At 46.7% G+C, this 13,080-nt stretch overlaps 1 protein-coding gene across 1 annotated transcript in view; it reads right to left on the minus strand.

Moving 5' to 3' along the window:
- Positions 1-898: 898 nt before the first annotated feature.
- The window catches only part of CSMD1 (CUB and Sushi multiple domains 1), a 1,409,269-nt gene continuing 1,397,087 nt past the window's right edge, over positions 899-13,080 (minus strand). The window contains exons 66-70 of the mRNA XM_057697717.1: positions 11,000-11,161; positions 8,138-8,250; positions 7,253-7,340; positions 1,156-1,288; positions 899-1,058 (exon numbers count right to left, since the gene is read on the minus strand). Of these exons, the coding sequence (XP_057553700.1) occupies positions 899-1,058; positions 1,156-1,288; positions 7,253-7,340; positions 8,138-8,250; positions 11,000-11,161 (656 nt within the window). The remainder of the gene's footprint in view (positions 1,059-1,155; positions 1,289-7,252; positions 7,341-8,137; positions 8,251-10,999; positions 11,162-13,080) is intronic.

A 13,080-nucleotide genomic window follows, 5' to 3' on the forward strand; every position in this document is an offset into this window, starting at 1 on the left:
CTATTCACATCTGTACACGGCAGACAGAACATGCTGCAAGCCTCCTGCTCTGAAGCGGCGTGATAGCCACCATCGTGGAAGGGTGACGGGACTAAAGAAAATACGTGGGAAATAAAAAGGCCTCTTTTTTTTTTTCCTCATTGGACATTTTCAGTGAATTCAACACATCTGTGAAGTTAAAAGAAAGCAATAATAAAATAAATCTCTTCAATACTATTTTTCCTTTTAAAACCTGGGTCACATCTGGGGATTTTTTTCTTTTTTTCTAACAGGCCAACTACACTGCGGGTGGAATGCTTAGCTTGACAGTGTGGGAGGATGTTATATACAATGGAGAGTGTGTAGAAACCCCGTGTAAATAGTTTATTTATCAGAATCTTACTCAGTCATTCATAACACACTAGTGCAAAAAATTGTGCATCAAAAATTCTGCGAGAGAACAGCTGACTGGGGAATGTGCAGATGGCCCCGGGGACGGCCCCCGAGGGGAGCTCCGAGTCCCTCGACGCGTGTCCGGTCTCGGGAAGGACGGCGTGAAGCGTCTGCAGGTGTGTGCGGCTACCAGGAAGGTGTCTTCTTCAAGAGGGCTTTTTTTTTTTTTTCCCACAATTTTCGTACTCATGGGGATTAAAAAAGCAAAACCAAACCCATACCGTGGTGCTACCGTCTGTCCCCGCGCCCGGAGGCTGCGTGGCGAGGCGTCCCGGCCGAGGCCCGGGGGGTGCGCGGCCCCGCGCCCTCCTGTGCGCCTGGGGCTCGGCGTCCGGGGCGGGGGTCTGTCTGTCGCGGGCGTGTCCCCCCCGTGGCCGAGGCGGGCCGGGGGAGGGCGGGCCTGTGGCACCTGTGGTCCCTGCTGTCCGTCGGGGGAGGTATGGCTGTGAGGCGGCCGGCCCGCGGGCTATACCACGGTGCACACCGTGTTCAGAGTCGTGTCAAACCGCACGGCCTTGGCCTCGGTGGGCTTTAAGTTCGTGTCGTACATGGGGTTCTCGAAGGAGGCCTGCCCGTTGCTGTTCTCGTGGCCGGCGTAGCCGTTGTACTGGACCTTCGGTCTCGTTCTGAGGGCGAGAGACAAGAGAGGGGACAGGCTGTCACGACCGCAGGGCCCGGGACGAGAGACGCGACATCCACGCACAGACGGTGCTGCTACGGTACCTGTGTTTGTAGAGGTAAAACGCAAACCCTGATAAGATGAGAGCGAAGAACGGAACCAGAATGGCCGCCGCCACAGAGCCGCTGCTGGTGCCGTGGTAATGGTTTGAAGACTCCTGATCCGAGCCTAAGGGATCTGCAAAAGGAAAGGCGTGTTTAACTTGCAGCCACTGGGCTGCTTCCACAGATAAACCTGTGATACATCATATGAGTGAATGTAAACTCGACAAGAAGCAGAGCATGTTGCAATTCCATAGGGATACTCTTTTGAAAGATCTTACTATCCATCTTCGTGACAGAGACACAAGAAACTGGTCATTCCTCAGGGACATTCGACAATCCCCTGAGAGTCGCATTTCCAGTGCGAGGAAGGCAAAGGGGGCGCGACACACGCTGACTCCTCCACATGGTTACAGACTCGCATTTGCATAAAAACTAACTAAAGGCATCTAGGAGGCCGTATCTGTTTACAGGCATGGCTACATTTGCTGTTTGCTCCTGCCCTAAGACACTGACTTCGCAAGATATGTTACTGAAATTACATAAAAAGTCCAGGTCTCTATATAAATGGCATTACATCCATCACATGTGAATATCTTGGTGCAATCTACATTTATTTATGTAGATTCCAAAATTCTTTACAGAGTTTATAAATAATCTAACAGCGCAACTCAGGTCATAGAGCGGGTTTCTACGAGGATGAAAAATGATGACGTATGATTTCTGTCTGTTAGAAGGGAAGGCAGGTGCAAACATGTGAAACGCCGCGAAGGGGATACAACCATTAACCTCCGTGTCTGTGCAGGGGCAGCCGTATGCCCGGCATCAAGAACGATGCAAACATTAAAAATTCAAATCAGAAAGCATTTGTTAAGTGATTATTGCCAAATAATGACGTTTATTCTTGAAGAATTTACTTATAAAATGCCAGGGGGTTTTTGTTTGTTATTTTGGGTTTGTTTTTGTTTTTGTTTTTCCCAGGCTGTAATACGCCTTTTCTTTTTAAAATGCCATTTTGAAAGGTATTTGACCTGATTGCAGGAACAAGCACGTTTGTAATTAGTTATGACTGGGGTCCTCTGAGTGCAGCGGAATAGCTGAAAAGAAGCTGCCCTTGCTTTAGAAGTATATTTCCAGAATTTATGGGATGTTGCCTGTTTCACTTTTTTTTACAAACCACAAATACTAAGAAACAAATACTTGAAATATTTAAATAGCGTTTTAAAGAAAAAAATCTTGAATTCTCACATAAAAACTTAGACATCATGTTGTGTGTCATCTCCTGCAGCACTGGCAGAAGTATGTCACCTCCTACCTCCTGCAGGTCTACTGGGAACATCTTTTATCCCGGATGTGGGCACTCTGCACGTTAACCGTATCTTTTTGCTCTCCTTGTCTATCGGCACTTACAAATCAGATTTAATTTTCCACTTGCAGATGCCTTCACCAGCTGCCAAGCAAGGGGGAGATGCCAGATGCGTGTTCTCCCAAATCTCAGCATCCAGGTGATGGGCACGTGAGCGGAGCTGAGCCGCCGGACGCTCCCTCCCTGGGCACCGAGTCTGGCGCGATCCAGGCGGAGCCTCCTGGGCCGGCTGGAGGCGGTTCCGAGGCTGTGGCGGGGCGGGAGCCCTGGGGACGAGGTCCAGTGCTCCCCAGGGTGGTTCAGCTGCGGCGGGCCGTCCGGCGGCCGTGCAGCAGGAAGGCCCAGCCGCCGGGGGGGCGCCGTCCGGCAGGGAGAACTGCGAGCCGCTCAGGGACGCGTTGTGAGGATGAAACGTCAGGACGTCTCCGCTACTCAGAACAAGGCGCGCGCAGCAGCGGGGCCCCAGGACCCGCGTCTACCAGAACGTAAGCCACGCTACACCAGCGCAGTTTTCTGGCCCGCTTTCCTCTTCTATCCCCAGCGCCTACAGCAGAACCTAGAACACAGTCGTTGCTCAATGTGTATTTGAGGAATGAAAAGCTGATGCTGTCTTTGCAGTCAGGCAACATCCGCTGGTTGCCATTAAATTACCGTGGCTCATTCTCCAGGTGCGTATAGTTCTGTGCATCTCTCTGCCTCATTTTAAGAAATTTGTAGTCTCCTTAAATTAACCAAAGCTATTGTCTGTTATCTGCAAACAAGACTATATATTTCTGGCCATAAAAGATATCAGACTTCCAATTAATACAATCTTGGATAGTGTGGAGCTGCCACAGGAGACCTCACGTCATAACACAGGCCAGCAGAAAAGGCCGCTGTGAGTTAAACTCCTGACTTGACTCTGGAATGATTACGCTGGCCGCAGCTCCTCGTTAATTTCAATTATTTACCCATATCTTAATAATTTAAAGGGTAATACGAGCACATCGTATTAATTAAAATGGCATAAGCAGATATAGAAATAAATAAGATAAAGACAATGGAAATAAAGGGTCACTCCTTGCCCTTTACACTAATTTTCCTCTTTATGATTTTGTTTTTGCTTTTGTTTGTGTTTTAGTGTCCTTTGCACAATGTACTATTGATATACATGATTCTTTCTCTTTTCTTATTTTCCTAAAATATGGGGATACTACTTACATGTGCTGCATGTGGCCTTTTAAACGTAACCATGCATTTGTGAGTTTCTTCCATCTGCACGTAAGCATCAGATTTAATCGTTTTCAGGCGTGCAGTATTCTATCCCTTGGCTATGCTGAACTTATTTAGCCAGCCCGCTGCTGAAGAACGTTTAGGCCATGTCTAGTCTTTTTCTATAATGCCGCCATGAAATCCTTTCCCAACAGCGGCACGTCAGCAGGCGTCTGAACGTACAGGGTAAAGTGTAAGCAGCAGAACCATCGCCTAACAGGACGTGTACCTCGTGGGGCTGCTCTCGCCTAACTCCTCTTCAAAGTGATGTCCCAGGTTCACCCCAGCCGCTGTCTCAGGAGGCACCTGGAAGGCTGTGTCCCATCTACCTGCCCGCCCCCCCACCTCCTCCGCCTCCATCCTTTCCTCCATCGCCCTTCCTCTTCCTGTCATCACCACTGCTGCTACTACGGTAGTAAACACGGCGTGTAGTTATTTTCTCAGTTACGTCTCTTAAGAACGAAGGCAAGCATCTCCTCACGGTAGAGGCTGGGCCGTTCAGTTTCTTAAAAAGCGTTATTGAAAGATACTCGCATACTATAGAATGCACCCTTTTAATGCATACGTACAGTTCAAGGGGTTGTTTACTATGAAAACGTGTGCGGCTCTGGTGCTGCAACGATGCGACACCCTGTGTTAGGACACTGCTGTCTCCCCTGAAAGAACGCGGTACCTCAGCAGTCATGCCTCAGCCTCCCCACCCAGCCTCAGCTCTAGGCACGCACTCATCTCCTCTCTGTCTACGCAGGGTCCCCTGTTCTGGACACCGCATGGAAACACAGTCGCACACCATGTGTTTTCTGGTGAACGGCTTCTCTCACTTAGCATAACGTTCTCAAGGTTCCACTCCATCGCGTGGCTACAGCACACTTTGCTGCTCTGTTCATAGCTGATGGGCATTTGGGTTGCTTCCGCATGCGTACCGTCAGGGATAACGCGGGTGTAAACATTCACGTACAGGTTCCTGTGTGAACGTGTGTCTTTCGTTCCGTTGCCTGTGCGTGCTGGGGCGGCACTGCTGAATCCTGTGGCAACACCACGTTTCCACCACTTGATGAACTGCTGGGCTGCTTCCCACAGCAGCTGCGCCACTTGTATCAGTACTTTCCCATCAGCAAAGTACGGGCGTTGCAACTTCTGCGCGTCTGCGCCTCCACGTGTTTCCTGTCTCCACGGCCCGAGCCATCCTAGTGCGTGTGAAGTGGTTTTGATTTGCGTCCCCCTGTTGATCAATGACGTTGAGTACCTTTCCCCTCGCCTAGCGGTCACTTTTGTCTTTGGAGAAGTGTCTGTTCAAATGCGTTGCCCATGCTGCGGTCTTAGGTTATTTGCCTGCGGACTCTGTAGCCGCAAGGGCTGATGTGTTCTGGACACGAGTCCGCTGTTGGACACGTTCTCCCATCCTGATTGTGCATGTTTGCGGGAGGGGCTTCAGCTGAGCGGGAAACCAGTTTATTTTTCAGTGTCTCACACGAGTTTTTGCGTTAGAGTTGTCTTTCACACTAACTTGGTTTAGTATCCATTTAATGATGATGACTTTTTTTCCAGTTTATCCAGTGACTGGAGACAATTAAGAGGTTGTTTATTTTTATCCATAAAAATAGAGTGTAGCCATAACTCTGAAATGAATGGTTGCTGTTGAAGTATTACTTAAACATAGGCTTTTCTAATTAGTTGAATGGGAGACTTGCTTGTGATTCACATTATCTTGTGAGGCAGATTGCTTTTCCTGATAATAGGCTCATCAGCACACGAGAAGAAAGATTCCTTGTTAAAGCGAGCTGTGATTTTGTTAGATTAAAAAGAGATGGTACAATGCAAAGAAGATTCGCAATAGCAGAGTGATGGTTTGGGTCAGGCTCATCGGATGAGTAAGCTCAGACATCCACCGGGTGTCGTGCACAGCTTGCTGGGGTGTCCTTAGACAAAATTACTAGAGCGTGTGCCACAGCGAGAAAGGAGGGCAAATAACTCCAGGGTTTGGCTCAGAGCAAGAGAGAACTTTACCCGTCATTAGTGCTGATCTATTTCATCATCTCAAAATAATATAACCCCATCTAAAGCATCATCTCAGCCACTACTGACATTATAATTTAAAGCTCTTGTACTTAAAAGTTCTTAGTTTGGAAAGGTGGGTTTGGAGTATTTTATGATTAATTATCCCTTTTGGTGAAGTTTTTGTTTTTTAAGTATGATATTATACAGGTCGGTACATATTTCCTCTGGAATCCTTTGGTAGATTGGTAAAAGCTTTATGAAATGGATTCATCGGCGACAGTCCCCAAATATCACACCCGTGTTCCTCTGAAAGGTTGCTCCGGCCGCAAATCCTGCGTAGCAGGGTTCCTCTCTAGAAAATTCACGTCAGGAGCGAACGGGGTGCTGATCTCATTACAAAACATGCTTCTTCCCACTGGTGTTAGCAGCGACACAAGTGAAGACGTGTGAGCAGAGCTTCACACAAAGCAAACCCTCATACTGACTCTTAATCGTCACAGCAAATCTCTCCTGAGATTTCCAATGAAGAAACAGGCCCAAGAATATTGTAATTCATCCTAGATTACAAAACTAGCAAGTAGATGAGGGAAGCATCACATCTAGTGATTTTTTTCATACCTTTTTTTTTTTTTTTAATTACTAAGATGAAATCAAGTACTTGAGAAAGAGACAAGAGGAAGAAAGGCACATTTGCCCCATCTGTCTGTCTCAAGCAAACTTTTTTCTCATAAAAAAGTCAAGAACGCCATTCCACATCAATATGTAATCTTTGTTTCTATAATGAAATATACTGAATTAAACTGTTTTCTCTTTAATGTAACACATTGCATAAAAGTACGGATATAAGCAATTTATGATAGATGTGTGAGATACACAGGTTACTTCTAATTTCAACTATCAAGAGTAGTCCTGCTGTAGACATACCTGAATATGCAAAAAGTAACGGTCACACTTGTCAGATTAAGAATTTTAGAGACAGACTTGTTGATGGAAGCATCCTGTCAAATTGTACACATCTCCTCACACACCCACCAAAAGCGAGGATGTACCTATTTCTGCTGTCCATCCCAAATCATTTCTAAGAAGTGCCGACATTCTCATAGCTGAAAATGATCTATCTTTGTTGTCATAATACATATTTTAGAAGTTAAAGATCTTTTCCTAGTTTGCTGGATATTTTTAGTAACTCATAATTTATTTCTTAAGGTAATGTAGTTTGTTTATTCTTCAACTTAGTTTCATCTTTGCTTTTTTCCCTTATTTCAATCTCTCTCTGGATATTAACTCCATGTCTGCAGCTGATACTGTCTACTTTGCTATTCAGAAGAAGTTTTTTTTTTTTTCCTCCAGTTGTAAAATACGCAAGTCTCTCCCATTATTTTTGTTTCTGTTTCTTTCAGAGTCATGTCCTTTCTGTTGCACTCAGCTTAATTGTCTGAAGACCAACCTGATATTTGCTTTGAAAAATAACATAAGTGCCGTTACCTTGCCTTTCCAGCTTGAATTTCCCAAAATCTTTTCCAAGTATGTCACCTTGAAAAGTAAATCCTCCTCTTTCAAGTCCAGATGATACCTGCCATGCAAGAAAAGACAGAAAACAGTACACCACGAGGGTTAACAGTGACCTCTTCTTTCATCATAATAGTGACATTATTTCTCCTACTGAGAAATTAAAGGTTAATTATTTTTAAAATTTTGTCATTCCTTTGAGTGACCCATTTATAGTTAAAAATGGAAAAGCACAGACGTGAACTTCAACTCACAAAGTCGCTCTCTCACTTCGACCTCAGAAACAGTAGTACATTTTACAACACACACATATGTATGTATATAGGTTAAGTATCCTTCGTAAAGGAGATACACGTGTGAACCACCTCGGGACCTACACTACGTAAAACTCGCTGTGTCACAACTACTGTCTCGTGTGCATCACGTGAGGCCGTGTACCCTCAAGTTAGATGATGCGTCGGGCACAGCAGAGGGTTAACGTGCAAAGAAGAATGTGAAGGGGGACGTCTTAAATCTCTGTTATCTGGGGATGCTGTTTTATAGAACTTTTGGGGTGGTTACCAGTGGTCCTGAGAAGAGTTTGGTCCCCACCCTCATGGTGGGATGTGGTCTGGATTGAGGGTCTCCTTGTGCCTCTGGCGAGAGCAGACGGTTTGCTCCTGGCCAGTTTCTTTCTCGTTTCAGAGACGGGTTTCTTCCATCACACAGTGAAGGGGTGACGTGGCCGTGTGGCTTGGACCAGGGCCGTCTGCTTTTTTCACGGGGCTGACAGGGCCCAGTTCCCTCGGAAAAGAATCCCCTTTGGTGCCCCCAGCTCTGTGCAGACGCGGTGATTGGAAAACCCTCCCAGGAGGTACTCACGTAACCATCCAGTCCCCAGTTGTCATTTTCAAAGTTGCTGACAAAAATATCCGCTGGGCCTCTCACTTGAAAAGCTTTCAGGAGCAAGTGGGCCTCCTCCTTCTTGTAAACACCTAGGAGAGGGTCCGTGGGTTACTCTCACACTGCAGGGCGCTTACGAGTCAGTGCCGCAGACGTTCGACCCACTTGACGTGGAACGTGGGATAAATGTTTTCAATGACAGAGACGGATATCTTTATTTTTAAATTGTAGCTTCCGCACTTTTTCCTAAAAATCACTTCCTATGAAGGTCCTCATCTATCTTTAAATAAGTATCTACTTCACTCAGTCCAGCATGTTTATCCCACAGGATGAAGAACAGTCACATATGCGTCCAGTTACAGTAATTCCTGAAATCCAGCATCTTTATTCATATTTTACTCACTTCTGAGGACAAGAGTATGTAGAAAAAGAAACCGACCACAACCTAGGGTATTGAACTACAGTGTATGAAATAAGCTATAAGGACATACTGTACAGCACAGGGAATAGAGCCAATATTTTATAATAATTTTAAGTGGAAAATCATCTATAAAAATATAGAGTCACTGGGGGAGTTTGGGGGGAATGATTGGGAGATTGGGATTGCCATATATACATTACTAATAAGAAAACAAATCTCAAATTGTACACTTTAAATATATGCAGTTTATTGTATGTCAACTGTATCTCAATAAAAGTTCTTAAAAAATATATGGAGTCACTAAAAACTGACATCTGTGATAAAGACAGCTGTGTTGAAAAGACGTGGAGACTTAGTACAAAATTATCATAAAATTTCAGCATGGGAAAAAAACAAATGATCAATAAAAGAGAGACCATAACAATAGCCCCCAATATAGCTGCTTATACAGATGAACTGTACTGATGAAATGAAATGAGCAGCGCGGTGGACAAAGTGCAATGGACATACTTGTGGAGCCCGTGAGACACGGGGCGTGAAGGGACTGACCCGTCACACCTCCTGCTGCTCATGAGCTCTGCGGAACGACAGCTCGGTGGTGCTGCCCAGGGGGCAGGGGTTGGGGTAGGCGGATGTCTCTGCATGGCTAGTTCCCTACCCAGAGGGGGAACTAAAAGAATAGGTAAAAAAACAAACAAACAAAAGAAAAGAAAACAAAGAAACAAACAAAATATAAACAAACTGTAATAATGAACCGAAATGTCTTCTGTGCAGAGAGGCAGGTTCAAGGGAAAACCACGCTACTCTTCTCAGGGACTCCAGCAGTTAATTCCCGGTACCACCTACTAGAGAAGCGAACCTCTTAACATCACAGGAAGAGTCTCCACTGGCCCACGACATGGGATGGGGGGGGGGCCCACGGACGAGAAGGACTCCCTAAGGACTTGACTCTGGGCTCCATCTCCACCATCAGCACCCCGTTTAACCTCTAAAACTCTGAACACCACTTCTACACGCTATCCGCGGAAATAAAATAAACATATTTAGGAGAATTTTATGGTGATCAAACCACAGCACTCAACACGCCATCGGGGTCCCCTCCGTGAACGTGCGTTTCCCCTCCTGCCCTGCACTCCTGCCTCACCAGCACGCGCACGCGGGCGGACTGGGACCCACTCGGGACTCAGCGCGGACGACCCTGGATGCACCCGCCCTCCCACGTCCAGCACTGACCCAGGCCTATCAGCTGCATCAAAATCACACTGGAGCATTTTCTCTGCAAAAAAAAGCCCAGGCTCCGTGAAGAGAAATATTATCCAAAGGGGCTGGGTGAACCTAAAAAATGTGAACGTGTTACCCAGTCGCAGCGTATTCTGACACAGGACCAGGTGTGAGCACCTGGTCTAAACCACTCATACACGCACAGGGTCAAGGTGCACAGTAGCTGTGGGGCCCCTGGATCATGAACTCATAAGTCGCTACCTGTTTAAAAGTCTATGAGTGTGAGTAAGTTCTCTTTTCCTAAATCCAGAGCATGTGCGCCATTTTTAGATGTTTTCCCATTCATGGAAGCAGGAAGGTGAGACGTGAGGCATGGGGGAGAGTCCTGACCTGCTCTCATACTTTCTAGAGATGAGTGAGCGGGTGCGCGGGTGCCATCTGGGGGCCCCTTGGGGTCAGACCCAGGGCTGGGGCTTGCGGATAATTCAGAGTCTGAGCCCTTTGGGAATCAGTCTATAAAAGAGGACACATGGTTGTAAGAAGTGAGATCCATTGAAAAAACAAAAGGCCCTGGATTCAGTCATGAAGGTGATTCTGTGTCTTAGTGGTTGTGATTCTAATTGCTGAGATTCTGGGTGCAGAGCTCAAACCCTACTTCTGTCCTCTCCACGTGGCAAGGCCACCTAACTTCCCTGAGTGTCTCTCTTTTTTAATCAGTAAAAAAAAGTGTGTTTAATAAGAATACTTACAAGAGTGAAGTGACAATGAAAGGGACAATATATATAAAGCACTTAGCACAGTGTCTGGCGTATAAATCAGAGCTGTGGCTTTGTTCACTGAGGTACGTCAGTGAAAACTCACCAGGAGCAGATGAGTTAAAAAAGAGAGAGAGAGAACAGCAAAAGAATGAATTTTGGAGACATGAATGTCAGGACATACATCTTACATCTTTGACTTAATATGATCTGTGTGTAATCCTGAGCACACTTACTCACTTTTCTGTACTGGTTTGGTAATCCTTACAGTGAGAAAATAATACCATCCTGCCGTGGTTACCAAGACGACCCAGTGAGATGCAGCAGGTGCAAAGCCAAGGCACCGTTACTAAGCACTTCACGGGCGCAGGCGCCCCTCAGCGAGAGGATGGAGGGCTGCCTCTGCTCACCTCAGGCTGGGCTAGTGAAACCCCTGGGGCCTACCTGTCAGCTTCAGCTCCCCCTGGGAGGCTTCCGTGAAGGTCGCGTTCACCTTGCTGCTTGTGGCGTTGAACCAGTCAACCGTCAGGGTTGCAGGCTGCCTTTCCCCTAAGTATTCATAGTAGCCCTTCCATACCGAATGGATGAAGAACACATCTGAGGGAACTGTGGGGGGGAACAGACGACTGTTGGCACAACAGAAAGGGTACACTTAGATAGTAAGACTCACAACAGTGGCAGTGGCAAGGACAGAGATGCTCTATCTCCGTGCCCTGCACAGCAGGCATAAACCCACACGACCCGGGCGGGAGCAGGGGCGCGACTGTGAGATGCAAATACAGGTCTGCCCCTTGGTCGGAGGGGTGCTGCAGATGCCGGCACACCTGTTCGCCCGATCACGGCCAGGGTGTGTGGTGAACCGGGACTGCTCGTGTTAGGTGAGACGGAAGCAGGCTTAATAAATAGGTTGAACGGACCTGGAAAATCACTACTGATACTTCATGTAATGCCCAGTCTGCTCACTTTGGAAAGACAGGAGGCGCCGAAGAGCTGCCAGCTACCACCGGTCAGGAGCCCTGCCCGCAAAACGCCTGCATTTCAAGGCAGCACCGTGACCGCACGGGCCCAGCTTGTGAAGACAGAGATGTTTTATTTCCTGAGGTCTTTACTTCGTGAGCAGAGCCAGTCTCTCATCTACGCTCTTCTCCTCTAATCTCCTTATAAAAAATAGCCCGGTGTTGGGAAGAAAGCTTAAGTTATTAAGAAAGATGAAATGATGTCAAATGACATCTCTTAAGTTCAGAAACAAAACGCAGAAAGTCGTCTTAAAACACTGCAGTTCATCTGGGAAAGGAGTCCTTGCAAAGACTATTGAGCTATTCTCTCTTTCCACTAGTTACAAAAAAAATTATTTATTTCTCACATTTCTGCTAATAAATATGTATAAAATCCTGCTAATATTACAATATTGATATAAAATTTTACGGGGTAATTGATGTAAATCTCCATCAGTGACTCCACAAAACTCTTTGCTTTTTGCCTCATGAGATGTGTAAACCGTTTAGTTGGACAAGACCTGCCGTGAGTAGAATTGGTCAGGACATACTGCTGGACTTCCTAGGTGGAAAGAAAGATGCGTGTCTCCCTGAACACGTTTTAGCAAATGCACTTATGGCAACGGGGGACGAGGACAAAGCACGGGGTCCCAGTTTGTGCTTCTCTTACGAGTCCCACTGGCCACTTGCCTGTCTTCCCAGACGGGCCGACCCTATCAGACACGTCCCAGCAACAGCAGAGTTGAAGAACAGATGTCATCACCTCCTACGGCTTTGATGGACCCAACTTCCTAATAATAATAATTCTAAAACCTAAGTTTGAGCGGATGTGACACAGGCATGTGACACAGTTGCTGATGGGTCAGGGACACCAAACAGGTCCACCCATGGCCAGCAGCATGCCTGAGGCCCACTCTTAATCAGCCAGCCCAGAATGGCTTGTCTTCCTTTTCTAAAACATGCAGCCTTTAAAATAATACCAAGATCGTTTTCCCTAATCAGAACGTGTGCATCCCTGAAGCTGTGGGTGCACTTGTTTGGGCCATGCACTGAGTTCCCTCTCGTTGGTAGGTCAGGGCGGGTCACCTGCTGGGCAGAGGGAGGCCACAGAGGGTCTGTCCAGTGACTGGTCTGTGCCCAGCTGTGACCACTGGGGACGTGGAAGCTGATCTTTCTGGGTCCCTGTCCTCTGCCCTGTTGCTGGTGTAATGTAACCACCAACAGTGGAGGTGCTAGACTGTGGCCCTACACAAAGAACCCTATGTAAGCAGGGCTTCCCTTCAGAGAGGACACGGCATGCTGGCGGTAACGTCTGCAGCTTCAAAAAGAGCCTGCAGACCTTCCACGACCCACAACAAACCAGCAAACAAAAACAGAACAAACACACCACCACCACCGACCGTGCTTCCTTCCACTGAAGAAAATGTTGGTGGACAGAGCACTGATTTCTGTATTTGATTTGTAAATAACATTTACATAGAATACTCCAGAATGGTTATTTTTAAGGTAGATCTTATACTTCACAGTGTA

Source organism: Hippopotamus amphibius, chromosome 10 (assembly GCF_030028045.1).
Source record: "Hippopotamus amphibius kiboko isolate mHipAmp2 chromosome 10, mHipAmp2.hap2, whole genome shotgun sequence".
Taxonomy (NCBI): Eukaryota; Metazoa; Chordata; class Mammalia; order Artiodactyla; family Hippopotamidae; genus Hippopotamus; species Hippopotamus amphibius.